The 18798-nt window shown below is 41.6% G+C and overlaps 2 protein-coding genes across 5 annotated transcripts in view; both read left to right on the top strand.

The window, feature by feature from the left end:
* Nucleotides 1-1284: 1284 nt before the first annotated feature.
* Nucleotides 1285-1717, top strand: LOC133075046 (small ribosomal subunit protein eS27-like). The gene has a single exon (XM_061169135.1). It carries the CDS (start codon nucleotides 1483-1485, stop codon nucleotides 1639-1641), a length of 159 nt encoding a protein of 52 aa, XP_061025118.1. The 5' UTR covers nucleotides 1285-1482; the 3' UTR covers nucleotides 1642-1717.
* Nucleotides 1718-4965: 3248 nt separating this feature from the next.
* Nucleotides 4966-18798, top strand: part of BICDL1 (BICD family like cargo adaptor 1) — a 95243-nt gene continuing 81410 nt past the window's right edge. For all 4 annotated transcript variants that reach the window (XM_061170147.1, XM_061170145.1, XM_061170148.1 and 1 more), the window contains exons 1-2: nucleotides 4966-5569; nucleotides 12327-12542. In XM_061170147.1, coding sequence (XP_061026130.1) covers nucleotides 5132-5569; nucleotides 12327-12542 — 654 coding nt within the window. In that variant the 5' untranslated portion in view covers nucleotides 4966-5131. The remainder of the gene's footprint in view (nucleotides 5570-12326; nucleotides 12543-18798) is intronic.

Below are 18798 nucleotides of genomic sequence, written 5' to 3'. Positions count from 1 at the left end.
CAAAATATCCAGGTACCAAAAGCAACACTGAAGCAAATATATTATAAAGGAATATAAATATGATGAAAATGTGAGGCTTAGTAACTAAGAGCAAACACTTTAGAGTTAGACAGCATCATAGTATCACGTCCTAGTATATACTAGTGTTATATACCAGCATTATAGGGTCATTGTGGGGATTAAATGAGATGTCATATAAAGGATTTAAGGAATTAAATGCTAAATATTTTCTAGCCACTATTATTATAGTATGAAGCAGAATAAACTAAATAATAAGCTTCTTAGAAGTCCGAGGGTTTTCATATCTTTGCTTTGATGAGTTTTGAATCCTGCCACTAATTTCCATGTGGGGAGGTACTTGTTCATTCTTCTTAGCTTAGGGTTGACCTGTCTCGAATGGCTTTAAATCAGCAATTTTCGAAGTGTGGTTCATCAACTCCTGAGGTCCCAAAGACCCTTTCAGAGGGTCAAGGAAGAAAGCACTATTTTTATAATAATTGCAATGATAGTAATTCTAATTTTATTAATAAGAGTAAAACTAATTTCATAAACTCATATTTTATTTCATAATTTCATGTTAGTAGACATAACACTAATTGTCTAATACTATTTTTGTTTTTCACTGTGTTGACATTGGCATTGGTAGTGCAAAAGGAATAGCAGGTAAGTAACTCTACTGATACCTTAGCATGATTCATGGCAGTGGTACCAAAGCAAGTTATTATTCTTCACTACTATGTGCTCACAAGAAGAAGAAGAAAAAAGCTAGTTTCATTTTTAAATGTGCCTGATGAAGCAGTGCTTTTATTAAATCCCAACGCTTGAGTACACATCTTTTTAATATTCCATGTGATGAAATGGAAAGTACCGATAAAGCACTTCTGCTGCATACCTAAGTATGTTGTTGTCTTGAGATAAAGCCCTTGTACAATCATTTGAGTTAGGAATTGAACTAGTCACGTTTTTCATGGAACACCGCTTTTACTTGAATGAATGACAGACTTTGGTATTCAGATTTGGGTATTTGGCATATATTTACTCAAAAATGAATGTAGGGGTTTCCCCGGTGGCGCAGTGGTTGAGAATCTGCCTGCCAATGCAGGGAACACGGGTTCGAGCCCTGGTCTGGGAAGATCCCACATGCCGCGGAGCAACTAGGCCCGTGAGCCGCAACTACTGAGCCTGCGCGTCTGGAGCCAGTGCCCCACAACAAGAGAGGCCGCGATAGTGAAAGTCCTGCGCACCGCAATGAATAGTGGCCCCCGCTTGCCGCAACTAGAGAAAGCCCTCGCACGAAACGAAGACCCAACACAGCCAAAAATAAATTAAAAAAAAAAAAAAAAAAGAATGTACCTCCCTTTCTGGCAGTGACAACCTCCCCACGAGAACGTGCCTCTCGCAAAGGATCTCCTTCATCCCTCTCCAGAGGAGAAGAGGAAACACAAGAAGAAGCACCTGGTGCAAAGCCCCAATTCCTATTTCATGGATGTGAAATACCCAGGGTGCTATAAAATCACAACCATCTTTAGCCACGCACAAACAGTAGTTTTTTGTGTTGGCTGCTTTACTGTCCTCTGCCAGCCTACAGGAGGAATAGTAAGGCTTACAGAAGGATGCTCCTTTAGACGGAAGCAGCACTAAAAGCATCCTGAATCAAGATGAATGGGAAACCATCCCAATAAACACATTTTGGATTAAAAAAAAAAAAAGAATACTTAGTCTGTCACTTCAAGGAAAACAATAGACACTATGGTTACCAATGATAAAATTGGAGCTTTCCAGTAGAAATAAGAATTTTGGAAAACTCATACACAACTCAGTGAGCTTTATAGCTTGCCAATACATAAAGACCTTTCTGATGAGATCAGTGGTTATATTAATGAATGGTATTTTAAAATATATATAGTATAATGACATGTGACAATATTTGGAAGATCTGCATAACTCAGTGAACCAATATTTTCCCAATGACTGATACATACTTTTAAAGAATCAATCACACATGGGTAAAAGATCCATTCAAAGTGAACGGTAGATCAGTGGATTTCCTTGATGTGGTTTTAGATTCCACCTTGCAACTAATCTTTAAGAAGCTATCACTTGTCGAGTTTTGGTGTCTTAAAGAAAAATACCTTCAACAATCATAAAAGGCTATTAAAATATTCCTCCTTTTCCCAATTGCATCTTTGTGAGACCAGATTCTCTCCATATATTTCAACCAAAACAAAACATCACCACATTGAATGGAGAGGCAGATATAAAAGTCCATTTTCTGCCGTTAAGCTAAACATTAAAGAGATTTACAAAAATGAAAAACAATGCCTTTCTTCTTGCTCATTTTTTTTTTGGAGGGGAATATATATTTTTCATTAAATACATTATGTTAAGATTTAATAGGTTTATTTTAAGTATTTAAAATAAAAATTAAAAATTTTCTGTTTTAATTTTTAATACAGTAAATATCAATATCTAAACCTATATAAACTAAAGTTTTTTGAGATCTTTGATGATTTTTAAGAGTGTAAAGAGGTTCTGAGACCAAAAAGTATAAGAACCACTATTCTAAATAGTTCTCCAAAGTTGGGCTGGTCTCCTTTGACTATTCACAAGAAGATAGTACTTAGGGCCAAACCTGTAGTAGAAAATGATCACTTCCTAGTCAGGTTAGGCAGGGGAACATTGTGAAGAAGGATCCTCAGAAATTAGAGTTAGCATTGTAATAGTTCATTCTCACAGTAACAGGCAAGTCTAATAGAGTAGGACCATTGAGTTTAAGGAAGGCAAGAAAAAGACCTTTGGGGAAAGACAGGTTGCAAGTCTGCATCAGGAAAAATAAATAGCTGAAACAAATGTCTTTTGATTAGGAATTCTGTTTGCTCTTGATATGTGTGTCCCTAATCTATTTATAGGAGTAACTTCTCCTTTCCTGATCAAAAAAGACAAAAGGGATTCTTCAGTTGGGTCTCACCATGGGCCCACAATTTCTGTTCAAGAGGGCATAATAAAAAGTGTGAGAACAGTGCATTGTTGGAATGGTACCATGGTTAACTTTCAAAATTTAGCTCTAAGACTGATGTGGGAACCCCTCTATGGTCTGTCTCCTTTTCAGTCAACAAGAGAACAAAGTCAGCCCTGAGGCTCAGGACCTTTAGGATTCTGATCTTCAGCCTGAGAGTAGAAGGTGATGTATATACCTGAGTATTGTTTAGGCTCTGAATTTAATAAGGACAAAAAGCCATGAGAAACCATTTGACTCATTTCAGCCGCTCCGTGTCCTGAAATATACCATCTTACTGTAATGAAAAGAATCAAAATATGATCTAACTCAAAAATGGGTTGTTGTCCAAGAGGAAAGGGAATAGTGACCAATTCTAGCTTCAGATGGGATTGTTTCTGAAAATAGAAGACAGAGCATTACCAATGAGGTCAAAGCAAGAACTGACTGGAATCACCCAGTAGGTTCTTCAGTCCTTGGTTTGACCATTGCAGGAAGCTTTCCTGATAGCACCTTGGATATCGATACAGGTCATCTTGATCACAAATTACTATTTATCTTCCTCAACACTTATATGTGAGGAAAGTAAAGAATAACGATATATATGTGAACCCTGGAGTCAGCCTGTCTGGATCTGATCCTGTATCTCTCAAGGCCTCAATTTCCTTCTCTGTAAAATGAGAAGAGTGATAGTACTGACTTTTAAGATTCTTGGGAGGATTATCTAAGATAATGCGTATAAAGCACTTAACACAAGACATGGCACATACTAAGCGCCTAATAAACGGAAGTTATTATGGAGCGTCTTTGCTTCGTATTCCCATCTGTGAGCAGTTTTTTCCGTTATTTCTCAACATAACCCCTTTCTTTCGGGGCTGCTGATCTCTGAGGCATCTGGTCCCTTATATCCATGAGTCATCATCACTGAGATGCTGGGTTTCTGAAGTCATCCCTCCTACTGCTCTCTAGGGCTCCCTCCCTTGACTGCTTAGCTCTCACGGGAGCTCAGACCCACAAGCCGTGGCTGCGAGTCTCTGTCGGGCTTGGCCACCCGTCTTGGAGAAATGTCCTCAGTCCCCTTGGTGATCACCTAAGACTGACACCCACTGGACCCAGAGAAACGCCCCAGCCCAGAAGCGGGAGTGAGGCCGGGGGTGGGGCCGTGCCCTGAGGTGATAACAGGGCTAGGGGCGGGGCCGTGCTCTGAGGTGCGCGCGAGGCCACACCCCGAGGTGAGCGTGCTGGGGGCGGAGCCACACCCGTTGGACGTGAGGCCGCGGGCGTGGCCGCGTCGGGGAGCCGCCCGAACAGTTAGGGATGCGCCAGCCGTCTCCACTGGCGGCGTGCGCTGCCGCCCCCGGGCGTGAGGCAGTGCAGGGGTTAACGCCGTCGGCGCCACCTGGGCGCCGCTGAGGAGACCCACGAACCGGCGAATCGCGCGCTGGCGCGGCTAACAGGTGCCCGTGCGCGTCAGGCGCCGGCAAGGGGCGGGGAGAGGGGGCGCGGCCGGAAGCCCCGGGCGGGGTGCGGCCGGCCGGGTGAACTGGAGAAGCTGAGGCAGTCAGGAAGGAGCTCGCCGGGCTGCGCGGCGCGCGGTGTGGAGCCGCCGCCTCGGCCCCTGCAGCAGCCGCTGTCGCCGCCGCTGCTGCTGGGGCTGCCGCCGAGCCGAGGGACATGGAGCGCGGCTGCAGAGAGCGGCCACCGGCAGCAGCAGCAGCGAGCGTCGCAGCGACAGCGGAGCGCCGCCCGCCCCGTGAGGCGCTGCCCAGCCGGCGGCGGCAGCGGGAGCAGCAGCAACAGGGTGGTTGAAAAGCCGGCGGCGGCGTTCCTCCTCGCAACCTCCCCTCCCGCTTCGCCTCCCCTCAGTCTTCGCTTTCTCAGCCTCCCCTTTGCCACCCCCTCCTCCTCCCCAACGCTCGTGGAGCAGCTGAGCCCGGGGGCGGGGAAAGGGGGCGCGTGCCGCCGGCGCGGGGGAGGGGCGGGGCGGCGCGCGCCGCGCCCAGGGCTCTCGGAGACCCGGGGGGCGCGTGCCGCGGCGTGAGGAGAGGCGCGGGGCGGTGCGACGGGGCCCCTCCCCCTTGCAGCCTGGCGCGCGCCGGCCGGGCCGCACCGCTGCGGGCTCCGCGCGCGCGGGCCATGTCCGCCTTCTGCCTGGGCTTGGCTGGCCGCGCTTCAGCACCCGCCGAGCCGGACAGCGCCTGCTGCATGGAGCTGCCCGCCGCGGCCGCGGACGCAGTCGGGAATCCAGCCACAGCCGCCGCCGCCGCCCTTGTCTCCTTCCCCGGGGGCCCCGGGGAGCTGGAACTGGCGTTAGAGGAGGAACTGGCGCTGCTGGCGGCCGGGGAACGGCCGTCCGACCCCGGAGAGCATCCTCAGGCCGAGCCCGGGCCTCCAGCCGTGGGGGCCGAACTGCAGCCGCCGCCCGCCCAGGATCCCGAGCTGCTGTCGGTGATCCGGCAGAAGGAGAAGGATCTGGTCTTGGCGGCCCGACTGGGCAAGGCACTGCTCGAGAGGAACCAGGACATGAGCCGGCAGTACGAGCAGATGCATAAGGAGCTGACAGATAAGCTGGAGGTGAGGACGTCCCTCCTGGGATGGGTGGGAAGCGGCGGGTGGGGGGGAGCCCAGGCACCTGCCTGCCGGCCCTCGGTAGCTTCGGGAGCCACTCACCCACCCCACCCCATCCCACCTCTTTCTTGCTCGTCCTCCCTCACAGAAAACCACCTGGAAGCGGGGTAGCATGGAGGGTTTTGGATTATCAGACGAGGGCATTCATTGAACCCACCTGGCTTTCCCACCCTACTCACAGCAAACGGGTGTATGCACGACTCCAAACACTGTGGGCCGTTCTGTATACATACTGTACACAGCATCTAAAATAGAGTTTACAGTATGACTAATTTATACAGCACTGAGGTGATGTCCGCACACAGGGAAATTAGAAAGTTGCGAAGCATTTAAAATATGCTCCATGTTTTCAGAGAAGTAGTTAATCGCTAATCAGGGTGTTAGCCTAAAGCTTTTCAGCTTTGGAGTTAAGGCCTTCAGATGCCCTTGTCTTAACTTCCCGGCAGCTCAGAGTTGTGGGAAACAAGTGCCCCTAAAGGGGCTTTATATAGCCTTCAAATAGTTAAGGATTAGGAAGTATGGTTCCATTGCAGAAATCAGGTGAGCCTGGGCTCCGCATGTGACCACTGGTTGTGGATTTGATTTGGACCTCAGTATTTATATGTATTTAAATAGTACTTTTCTGTTTCTGTTCTGGGTCTCACACATGCAATTGGATTGCCAAATGCAACCTGTGAGAACCATACAACTTAACCATTGTTATAAATACCCCTTAAAGTATCTGTAAGATTTCTGCCACTTCTCTGGACCAAAGTCTTTTGCAGCTATGCCTGTTTGTTTTCTTGACCTTAACTAGAAAAGGGCCTTGAAAGTGGTACAGGTTGCCGCCATTTATAAAAATTAAAGAGATTTTTTTTTTTAAAAAGTGGGGGTAGGGGAGGTGCATCTGTGGCAGTTGGGATGAGCTTATCCTTTTCTGCCTGTGCATTTACTGTTGTTACCCAGTTTGGTTGCAACCAATTCATTTTATTCTTAGAAGAGAATAGTACAGCCCTGAATGAGGTCTGAAATTGACCATAGTCTGGTTCCATATCACTGCTGCGGGTCAAACAGTCAGAATGTAGATTCAGAAACTTTTCTATAATAAGAAGTGTGTCTGTATTCCAACGACATATCAAAAGTAAATCAGGGAGGGAAAAAAAGGAAACCACTGTAACCCTGTAGTTCAGTTGGCCTCTTAACTAGGTCTGCCAGTCGATGAACTCCTGAGATACCTCTCTGAAAAGTGGTTTGTGAAACCTGTAGGTAGACTGCCAAAAAGCAACCCAGTGAATTGAATTGTTTAATTTTCACTTGAAGTAGAGGTCTAGGAATAAAAGGGTGTCTTTTTTTTTTTTTTTTTAAGAGATTTGATTACAGGCTCTATATACAAGTACTACTGCAGAGATTTATGCTTGTGATTTGAAATTCCTTCAGTAAGGGACTTGATTAAAGAGATAGCTAACTTGAAAGGAACATCATATCAGTCAGTTTGATTAGTGATAGATTTCAGGGTAATCCTGAGTGTGCAGTTATACACATCCTGGTTTCCATTTGGAACCTTTATACATGTCTTCAACAAAGGAAAAAGATATTCAAATTCTGTAACAAGAAAGGTTCTATTGTAAAAGAATAAATTACATTTGACTTTTTGCTGTTGACTTGATAGACAATAATAAAATAGTTTAAAACTCTTATTAAACAATTTTAAAAAATCTTCACTCCTCTCAGGTCAGCATATGAACTCTAGTGTTAAAAGTTTATTTTTAATTTCTAGAAGTTGGTTGCACAACAGTATGAATGTACTTAGCACTACTAAACCAACAGTACACTTAAAAATGGTTAATATGGTAAATTTTATGTTATGTATGCCTTACCACAATTTGAAAAATAACGTTTTTAAAAAGTGAAATATTGATCACTAATCAATATTAATGAGTGATGAAGGGGTTCAGTTATACAATTTCTTCTAGGTATATCTGAAAATTAGCATTAAAAATTTTTAGTTTTTTTAAAAAAGTACACTTAAAATTATCAAGGTATTGTCATTAGTTTCTTGTTAATTCTTTTAGTATTAATATGAGAGTGACAAATCTCATTAACAGGGGACTATTTCATTTGATACCTGCAAGTGAATTTTCCCTTGCAAATTATACCTGTAAGTATATTTTTTAAGCAGCTTAGATTTTAGAATGTCTGCTTGGACAAATTCTTTCTAAAGTTTAATACAGCCACTCTGCTAGATTTTCAATTAAATTCAACATTTAGGAGTAGAGAACCAGCCATTACTTTAAAAAACATTTGTAATTTTCTACAAACTATCAGACAGTGGAGTCAAACACATTTTCTCATGGGTTAGTTTGAAAGATAAACACATGAGTGGACTCTGAGAGAATGTTGGTTTGACTATTAAATAATGAGACTGGTTTTGTTTTAGTCCCATCTGCTTACTTACTACTTCAGAACTGGCACCTTTCTAATTTCAGAACCAAGTCATTTTCAAGATTTTTTCTACTTATTCGTTAGCTATTATTGAATACCTCTCCAGTTCTGTGCACCAAACCCAAGATTGTGTTTTGTCATTTAAAACATAAAGTACTTGATCTTACACTGCTCTCTCATTAAAGGCACACTCTTTAAAGTCTTTATTGGTTTAAAGGTTAACATAGAAGTTTTTTAGTTAGGCATCTCTTAGGGTTAAAATGAAGATTCAATTTAATTTAAGAGGTTGTAAGGTTTTGGTCATTTTTTTCCACCCTTAAATTGACTATCCTGTATTTTATTCATTCCCTGAATCAGATTTTTACATGCTTAATTTTTTAATATAAATTTATTTATTTTTGGCTGCATTGTTTATTTCGTTGCTGCGCTCGTGCTTTCTGTAGTTGCGGTGAGCGGGGGCTACTCTTCATTGTGGTGCGCAGGCTTCTCATTGCAGTGGCTTCTCTTGTTGCAGAGCACGGGCTAGTTGTGGCTCGCGGGCTCTAGGGCACAGGCTCAGTAGTTGTGGCGCACGGGCTTCGTTGCTCCGCGGCATGTGGGATCTTCCCGGACCAGGGATCGAACCCATGTTGCCTGCATTGGCAGGTGGATTCTTAACCACTGCGCCACCAGGAAAGCCCCTCATGTGCTTAATTTTTTTTTAATGCCTTTAGATATTTTATTTCTTCTGCATCTACAGTTAGCCCTTTTGCTTTTAAAACATATCCAGCCAGGTCCTTAGTAGTTTCTTTTTTTCCCCCAGAATGTGAACTAAGACAGTAACTTGGGTTTATACACTTTTTTCTTCAGAGATTAAATCGTTATTTAGTTTTTTAAAAATATGTTTTTAAAGTCCAGGATTCCCTTTTTTTCCCATTCTAGCTGAGAGTGAATTATCTCTTACTGCAGAGGTAATCTCTTTCCTCAATTACATTTTCTTCCCCCTTCCCTAGTCCAATTCTGATGATTCTAGCACTATTTTTTTTTTTTAAGAGGCAAAACAAGTAAGGTGAAAATGATTCATAATTGGGTAGTAGATTTAGGTAAGCAAACGCAGGGGTCCTTATTTGCATTCAGTGCTTGGTCCACTTAAAAAATAGTATTTTTCTTTGTATTTTTTAAGAACCATATCCTGGACTTAGGAGAATAGTACTGCTTTTTTGGTTCTTTGCAGAAATCCATGTTACTGGTTGTAACAACCAGTTTTAGGTGGGCTAATGATATTAACTTTTGTTTTTTCAGAGTTTTAAATAAACTTTTTTAGAATGGTTTTAGATTGACAGAAATATTGGAAAGATGGTACAGAGTTTCCATATGCCCTGCCCCCAGTTCCTCTGTTATTAACATCTTACATTAGCATGGTATACTTGCCATAGTTAGTGGACCAATACTAATACATTATTGTTAGCTAATATCCTTAGTTTATTCAGATTTCTTTAGCCTTTGCCAAATGTCTTTTTCTGTTCCAGGATACCACCTTACATTTAGTTTGTGTATCTTCTTAGTCTCCTCTTTCCTGTAACACTTTCTTAGACTTTCCTTGTTTTTGATGACCTTGATAGTTTTGGCATTAACTTTTTTCTTTTTTTATTGAGGTATAATTGACATACATCATTATATTAGTTTCAGCTGTAGATATTACCTTTTAAAATACCGTATAACCCCAAGAAGCAGAGAATAGCATGGGCAGAGCCTGACCTCCACACTTGCTGATACTCTGCCTAGAGTTTATTGGTTAATTTAGCACTTAACTGAAAGTATAATTCTAGGAGAAACCTTTCTTTTCTCAGAGTAGACAAAAGGCTAAATTCTGTATGTTCATTAATAGGAAAGTCTTGATTTTTTAAATTAAAGCATTGGGAAACCTGAATTAGGAAGTTTGTCACGTGTGCAAAGAAATGTAAGGACAGAATAGACTTATCAGCACCACCTGTCCTCAACCCTGCCCCCTCCCCGCCCCACCCCCCGCAAGTGGATTAGATTGTTTCAGTTGCTTGGTTGGGGTGTTCACTAACAGCTGTTGGCTGAATATTTTTAAGTCTCTGTTCTTTTAGAACACAAACCTGATTTATCTGGCCTCTCTGTAACACTGTGATGACTGAGTTCTTGCTGTTGCCTTCTGCTCAATCTTTTCCATTTTGGAAAAACTCAATCAAACCAAGTATCACAATTTTAGGCTGGTAGTTACCATTTCTGCATTTCATCTTTCTGAAGTTTGTATAGTGACTAAAACATTCTCATTTTTGGAAGTTTAGCAAAGTGAGGGAAGCGTAGAGCAGGAAATTTTCATGCTGAGGAGTACAAGTCCCTCTCTTGTCATTCCTTTTCCCCTGTGCTCCAAACTGAGGCTGTATAAAGTATAACTATAATGTGACTTTTTCAACAAATATACCAGATAATTAATTAATAATTAATCAAAATTAATTATTCCCTTGAAGTGGTCAACTTTGGAGGCTATACAGTTATTTCAGTGAAAACTGCCTTTGCTGATGTTCTCAGAATTTTAATTTTTCTGACTGCTCTGTCATGGTAAATTTGCATCTTTTGGGGGTAAATTAGACTTTCAGAAACATTTACAAGTCACTCAGAGCAAATTAGGGGAATAAAATGGCAGGATGAAATGAGATAATCTCTTTTTAGACGCATCTCAGATGTGAAGTAATGGGACTGATTTTCTTGTATAACTATGCACTGGCCCTTAAAGCTTTCCAAAAGAGGCATTCCAAAAAACATTCGAAAGATGAGAACTTGGGTAGAATAAGAGTGTAGGTTCCCAAGGTGAAAAGATGTTTGAGTACGCTGAAGGTGAAGATTCAAATGCTCATCTTAGCTTGTTGAAACAATCTCAGTGCTTGATATCAACCTTCAGTACATCAGAATTTCCAATAGAACCTAGATAGATAGATAGATAGATAGATGCCTGCCTAGGCCTCATCCCATTCTTAACTGAATCACATCTTTGGAATTAGTATTTAGGTGGATATATTTTGAACAATTATACCAGAGATTTTCTGACAGCAGCAAAAGTTGAGGACCATTGCTTTACATTTCATATATTCCCTGAGGTATAACTTGGCTTTTTTGTATATACTATGCTTTTTAAGTAGGAGAACATACTTTCCTCTGAAAAGACGAATTTGTATTTATCTCAGAGAAATAAAAAGATGTTCTTATTTCCTTCAATCCAAAAGAGTTCTTTTCTGTCGAGCTGCTACTTCAAACCATCTGTACTTTTCCTGCATACCATTTGTCACGCTCTACAATTTAATACTTTTATCAACCTCTCCCACTAGAATGGAAACTCCATAAAGGTAAGGACCATTATGTCAGTGGCTAGCCTGTAACAGGCACTCAAGAATGAATGAAAGGATCAGAAATAAATATGCAAGGCTAATAAGTCATGGTTTAATAAAAGTGGTCCTGAACCTGAACTTGCCTTAATGATTTTGAAATACAGTGCTATATATAGCAAGAAATATTTATTGAGTTGTGATTTAGAGCATTAAACAAAGTCAAGTGACTAAGACACAAATCCCAGCTCTCCCATTTGCTAGTATAGACCTTGAGCTTGTTATTGAATAAGATAAGATATCTTCTGCTGCTTCATTTGTAAGAAAAGGTGGTTAATCTGAAGCATCTCTGGAGTTCTTTCTAGCTCTGAAAATTCTGTGATTCTAAGTGCCTGCTATTATGCCAGGCATAATAGATGACAGCAAAAGAAATTTTCTTAAAGACTCATTTTAAGTTGTTTAAATGTATATTTCACCAATTAATAGATGATTTACTAAATTTCAAGTGAGTTCCTAAGTCTAGAACCCCCATTCCTAAGGATAAGAGTAAACATTAAGTATTTTCAGTAGGAATGGCATTCTCTTTGTGAAATCAGCCTTCCCTACTCTGGAAGAAGGGAATATTTTTGCAGCTGTGAAATGGGCAACTTCTCCTACGTGGCAGAGTGTTTTGTTGTGCTGACTGACTAGGAAGAAGAAAAGTTAGAAGAGTGTGAAAAGAGAAAAAAATGAAAGGCTCTGGATTTTTTTTTTTTTAATATTTATTTATTTGGCTGCACCGGGTCTTCGTTGCCGCATGTGGGATCTTAGTTGCGGCATGTGAGGTCTTGTTGCCTGACCAGGGATTGAACCTGGGCCCCCTGCATTGGGAACGCGGAGTCTTAGCCACTGGACCACCAGGGAAGTCCCTGGAATTTTTAAAGGTTTTAAAATCCTCTTCATTTTTCACCCAGCACTTAGAGCAAGAGAAACACGAACTAAGAAGACGATTTGAGAACCGAGAAGGGGAGTGGGAAGGGCGTGTGTCCGAGCTGGAGAGTGATGTGAAACAGCTTCAGGATGAGTTGGAGAGGCAGCAGGTTCATCTACGGGAAGCAGATCGAGAAAAAACACGGGCTGTCCAGGAATTATCAGAACAGAACCAAAGGTTATTGGATCAACTCAGCAGGGTGAGTCACAAGTTAAGAGTTTATGGTATAAAATACTAAAAGTTGAAACAGAGTTTCTGTGTAATGTCAACCATATATATAAGGTAAGAGTTGTTGCCTTTGGTATTGATATCAACAAATGAAGTATTTTTCACCTATAAGAATTTGAGCTGTGGTGAACTAGGTGTCAGGAGCAAAGACCCTTGCCTGTCATTAGTCAGCTGTGGGACTTTGGCAATCACTTAACTTGGGAGTTTTCTCATTTTTAAAATGTAATAGTTTGCTTAATGAATCGATGTTCCTTATATCTCTACAAGTCTATGATTCTTTTACCTAAAGAAAGTCTGTCACTGGTAAAATTATGTTAATGCATTTAGTTCAAATGTTAAATGGTGCCATCTTTAAACCGAAAAGCTTAGGGAAAATTTCTAGAGCAAATGATTTTCATTGGTACTACATTTGCGAATGTACATTCCTTCTTATTCTTTAAATATGAAGGGAGGTACATGTATCTGTATATAAAATTTGTTCTCTTTGTTTCCACATTAAGTAAAAGTTCTTTATTTGTACCTTTATAGGGTGGTGTCATGGAAGTATTAATTAACCAAAGTCAAGATTGTAGAATCATTGCAAAGAAGGAGTTTGAGGGCTGAGTAGGTGGAAATCTAATTTAAATACAGAACATACTTTTTAACAAATGCAGGAATGTTGTTTATGCCCTGGTCTCTAAAGCCACCTACTTTTGAAAATTAAGAGCTGGATTTACTGTTGTAGCTCAGACCTTCTTACGAGTTGAAAATAAAACGAGCTCAGTTACCAGAGGAAAAAGAACTACTCTGATCAAATCCCTAAGCACAAACGTTCGCAGGAGAGCACTGCCCTTGTCCGCATGGTTATGTTTGGTGCTTAGGTCTCCGGGAAAGGCTTAGCTAGGGCAGCATGTGAAGTTATTTCACTAGTTTGTGTCATAGTTGCTTCCCATGGGGACCCTGAGACTGGTCAAAACCTTCATGCCTCACAGGGAAGTGTAAAGTAAATGCTACCACTAGAGAAACGGAGAGGAGGAAGGAGAGGTACGGAAGGAGTGAGTGGAACAGGGTATCTCGAGGGAGATTGGGGGGGCAGGGGAGAGACAGAAGGAGAGAGATGCCTAATAACTTGGAAAATAGCTAGTTGCAGGAGCTATCAGATTGTGAAGGTGAGAGTTCAGGTAGGTGGAGCTAAAGATCTTGCCTGCAGGTTTCTCATCTAGGGAATCAAATCACCATTTGAGTGGCTGGAAAGGAAGAGCTGGACAGTTCTTCAAGAAGTCATTATAGGGCCAGCTCAGTAGCCTTTCTGACTCAGTTCTACAACCTTTTTTAGCAACCGGGAAGGGAATCTCTATCCTTGTAAGATTTTATGGGTTTTTTTGGGTTTTTTAAAAAATAAATTTATTTATTTTTGGCTGCGTTGGGTCTTCATTGCTGCGCGCGGGCTTTTCTCTAGTTGCAGCAAGCGGGGGCTACTCGACGAGCGGGGGCTACTCTTCGTTGCGGTGCGCGGGCTTCTCATTGCGGTGGCTTCTCTTGTGGAGCACGGGCTCTAGGCGCGCGGGCTTCAGTAGTGTGGCTCGCGGGCTCTAGAACACAGGCTCAGTAGTTGTGGCGCACGGGCTTAGTTGCTCCGTGGCATGCCAGACCAGGGCTCGAACCCGTGTCCCCTGCATTGGCAGGCGGATTCTTAACCACTGCGCCACCAGGGAACTCCAAGATTTTATATGTTTTTGAGGCTTTATTCATTATTCATGAAAGATTAACCGAATAGGCCTGGCCAGATTGATTTATTTGTTCAAAAAAATTAATAAGTATTCTGAACTAGTGTTTCTTATGGAGACTTATGAAAGGGATACAACAAACCAAAACAATTTAAGAGGAAGTTATTTCTTGGGAGCTAAGTTCATGTTACAAAATAACGTGAGCAGAAGCCGACTCAACTCTGCTTTCTGATCTGGTGAAAGATAGGTGGCCGGAGAAAGCAAATATTAATATGACATAGCGAGAGCACTGAGCTTGGAATTTGGATGAATGTTGAATCTTGACTCTGCTTCTCATTAACTGGGTGACCTTGTTTGTGCTTCCCTTTCCTTATCTTTATTTTTTATTAAAAAAAAAAATATTTGGCTGCACCAGGTCTTAGTTGCAGCATGTGGGATCTTTAGTTGCGGCACGCAGGATCTTTAGCTGTGGCATGCGAATTCTTAGTTGTGGCATGCGAATTCTTAGTTGCAGCATGTGGGATCTAGTTCCCTGACCAGGGATCAAACCCAGGCCCCCTGCATTGGGAGCGTGGAGTCTTAGCCACTGGACCACCAGGGAAGTCCCCCTTTCCTTATCCTTATTTTTTTAAATTATTTTTTAAAATTTATTTTTGGCTACATTGGGTCTTCATTGCTGCGCACGGGCTTCCTCTAGTTGCAGTGAGCGGGGGCTACTTTTTGTTGCAGTGCACGGGCTTCTCATTGCGGTGGCTTCTCTTGTTGTGGAGTACAGGCTCTAGGTGCGCAAGCTTCAGTAGTTGCAGCACGTGGGCTCAGTAGATGCGGCATATGGGCCCTAGAGCGTGTGGGCTTCAGTAGTTGTGGCTCGCAGGCTCTAGAGCACAGGCTCGGTAGCTGTGGAACACGGGCTTAGCTGCTCCGCGGCATGTGGGATCTTCCCGGACCAGGGCTCGAACCCCTTTCCCCTGCATTGGCAGGCGGATTCTTAACCACTGCGCCACCAGGGAAGCCCCCTTTGTTTATCCTTAAAATGGAGGTTGGGGACTTCCCTGGTGGCGCAGTGGTTAAGAATCGCCTGCCAACGCAGGGGACACAGGTTCGAGCCCTGGTCCAGGAAGATCCCACATGCCGCGGAGCAACTAAGCCCATGCGCCACAGCTACCGAGCCTGTGCTCTAGAGCCCACGAGCCACAACTACTGAAGCCTACGCACCTAGAGCCCGTGCTCTGCAACAAGAGAAGCCACCGCAATGAGAAGGCCGCGCACCTCAACGAAGAGTAGCCCCCGCTCTCCGCAACTATAGAAAGCCCGTGCACAGCAACGAAGACCCAATGCAGCCAAAAATAAATAAATAAAATAAATAAATTTAAAAAATAAATAAATAAAATGGAGGTAAAAATTTGTACCTCATGCAAGTACTGTTGAAATGAAAATGAGGTAACATGTTTACGTTAAGCAGAATATGAAGTTAAGAATATGTTTCAGTGTTGATGGTTATTTTACTAAGGCAGTATCTTTATAGTTGAGGTTCCTCTGCCTAGTTTCTCTGTAGAAAATACTGATAAGCTGTTCCCAAAGGAATATAGGAGGATAACATTTCCACTAGATCTAGATTCTTGTTATCCTCTCTGGCCTTGAATGTAGGCCCTTGGTGAGTTTTGTGGCTTTTTTTCCCTTTCTCTTTTTAAGCAGGCCAAGCCCCTTGGGTTTCCATCAGCAGCCAGTTTAGATTGCATTTTATTATCATTTTATTAACTGGGTATTCAGGAACTAGAGGAGTTGGGCACTTTGAAGTGAATTAAAATTCTCCTAGGACAAGTTAACAACCAACAAAAGTAGCAGAAGGCCATGCTTTTCTAAAAATGTATATAATGTGTTTTTATAAGCATGAAATGTATAATATCTAAAATGTAGTATATTTCTGTGATGCTTTTGTCCAAAGTTTTTTTTTTAATATTTATTTATTTATTTATTTATTTATGGCTGTGTTGGGTCTTCGTTTCTGTGCGAGGGCTTTCTCCAGTTGCGGCAAGTGGGGGCCACTCTTAATCGCGGTGCGCGGGCCTCTCACTATCGCGGTCTCTCTTGTTGCAGAGCACAGGCTCCAGACGCGCAGGCTCAGTAATTGTGGCTCACGGGCCTAGTTGCTCCTCGGTATGTGGGATCTTCCCAGACCAGGGCTCGAACCCGTGTCCCCTGCATTGGCAGGCAGATTCTCAACCACTGTACCACCAGGGAAGCCCCAAAGTATTTTTTATTGAAGTATAGTTGATTTATTTGTCCAAAGTATTTTTAAATGTATTTCCTTTGCTGCCATGGTTTTTTTGTTTTTGTTTTTGTTTTTAAGTAACTGCTTTATTGAGATAGAATTCATATGCCATAACATGTACTTTTTAAAAGTGTACATCACCACTATCTAATTATACAATAGAACATTTCACACCCCCCAAAAAAGGAAGCCTGTACCCATTAGCAGTCACTCCTCATTCCACCTAACACCCTATCTGACACCCTGACCCCTGGCAACCACTAATCTACTTTTTGTCTCTATGGATTTGTCTGTTCTGGACATTTCATGTAAATAGAATCATACTTATGTGACTTTTTGTGACTGACTTCTTTCCCTTAGCATAATGTTTTCAAGGTTCATCCACATTGTAGCATATATCAGTACTTCATTTTTATGGCTGAAGAATATTCCATTGTATGGATATAACATATTTTGTTTATTGATTCATTAATTGATGGACATTTGGATTGTTTCCACTTTTTGGCTTTTATGAATAAGACTGCCATACACATTCATGTTCAAGTGTTTGTGTGATCAGCGTTCTTTTCAGCTCTAAATTAGGATGCTATGAGCATATGTATCCCATGAGCTTCTGGATCCTCATTATGATGAAGGAAGGGATGGGTACTGTTGTAACTTTATAGCTGAGAAAACTTGAGGGACAGAAAGATATGTGACTTAATTAAGGCTCTTCCGGTTCAAGACTGATGAGGGTTCCTGTGCCTCAATTTCAAATTTCTGAGGCAGCAATTAAGGTCACAGACTTTGGAGCCCAGACAGCCCTGGGACCAGACACCATCTCTGCTATTTACTAGCTGAGTGAGTATGGGAAAGTTTTTCCACTTTTTAAAATCTTAGTTTCCTCCTCTGTATAATGGAAACAATTACACTATTACTATTATCTGATGCTGTTATGAGGACTAAATGAGTTAATGTATGTAAAGCTCTAACCACAATGTCTAGCATACAGTGAGTGCTCAATAAATGGTAGCCATCATAATTATCATGTCCTCATCATGTAGATGAGATTTCTGCATCTTGTCCAATGTTGATTCTCTAATTGAGAGAGTGGAAGAATCTGAAGTGTCCCCAGCACATATCAGCATGTAAAAATATTTTGTTTAGTAGTCAAATCTCTACTCAAAAATATTTGTGTAAAATTGACCCTCCTAGGAGTTGAGTCAGGTTTATTCTATAGCACCTAGTACCAACACTGCTGCATATATCCTGGGGATACCCTTATCCCAGTTCATTTGCTCATTTGGACAAAATGCCCTCTAAATTCTCTTCTAGCTCCTAAATTTCTGAGACTCATTTTTGTGAAACTCAGGTTGACATATCTGGAGAGAGTATAATTCACTTTTTAAGTTAGAAAGTCATACTATGATAGCGTTGACAGTGGGGGTGTAGGACATGTTAAACACTTATCCTCCTAACTATATCAAAAGTAGAAAGAATACAGTGGGCCTTACTTTCAAGAGGAAAGGCGAGATATGGGCCATGCTTGTTGCCTAAGAAGAAGGAGATATAAATGCTTAACATGGAGGTTTTTTGAGAATCCTTCTGATACATAAATATAACAGCATTTTTAGCAGAAACTTCCAGAGCCCACAGATGATTTTCTCCCCAACAGCAGCAGCTAAGATATCAGAGTTCTGATCAGTATTAGAGTCCTGAAGTGGTTATTCACTAATTTAAGCTACTACAGTTTGTAACACAGTTTAGGCACTATAGAAAGTTCTGTTTATATCCTTCACCTATTATTGGTGTGTAAGAGTTTTTTTTACACATTCTTGATGGTATTATATTTTCATTTTGTTTATGGAGTCTTTTACCAAACAGAAGTGTGTTCTTTTAGTGAAGTCAAATTTATTAATCATTTCCTTTATTATTTGACTTTTGTGTTTTGCTTAAGCCTGTCCTCCAGGTCATGATGATATTTTCCTGTATTAATTATAATTATATTAATTATAAAAATTTAAGACTTGTTTTTTACATTTAGATCTTTAATCTGTCTAGAATTTATTTTTTACTATGATATGACATAGGAGTCCAGCTGTGTTTTCTGTGTGATTTATTGTCTCAGCACTGTCTATATCCCCATGAATTTCTAATGCTGTGTGGATTTTTCAATGAAAAAAAAAAATCCTAACATTTAGTCTTGACTGAAGAGCCAAGGTAACTTAAAATAAAAATTTTAGAGGGTTATATAAAACTGTATTATTTTG

Source organism: Eubalaena glacialis, chromosome 15 (assembly GCF_028564815.1).
Source record: "Eubalaena glacialis isolate mEubGla1 chromosome 15, mEubGla1.1.hap2.+ XY, whole genome shotgun sequence".
In the NCBI taxonomy this organism is placed as follows: Eukaryota; Metazoa; Chordata; class Mammalia; order Artiodactyla; family Balaenidae; genus Eubalaena; species Eubalaena glacialis.
The sequence above is the reverse complement of the archived record's forward strand: the minus strand, read 5'-3'. Positions and strand labels throughout refer to the sequence as shown.

Coding starts and splice junctions, on each gene's coding strand:
- LOC133075046 (XM_061169135.1), top strand. CDS start 1,483: ATGGATGTGAAATACCCAGGGTGCTATAAAATCACAACCATCTTTAGC.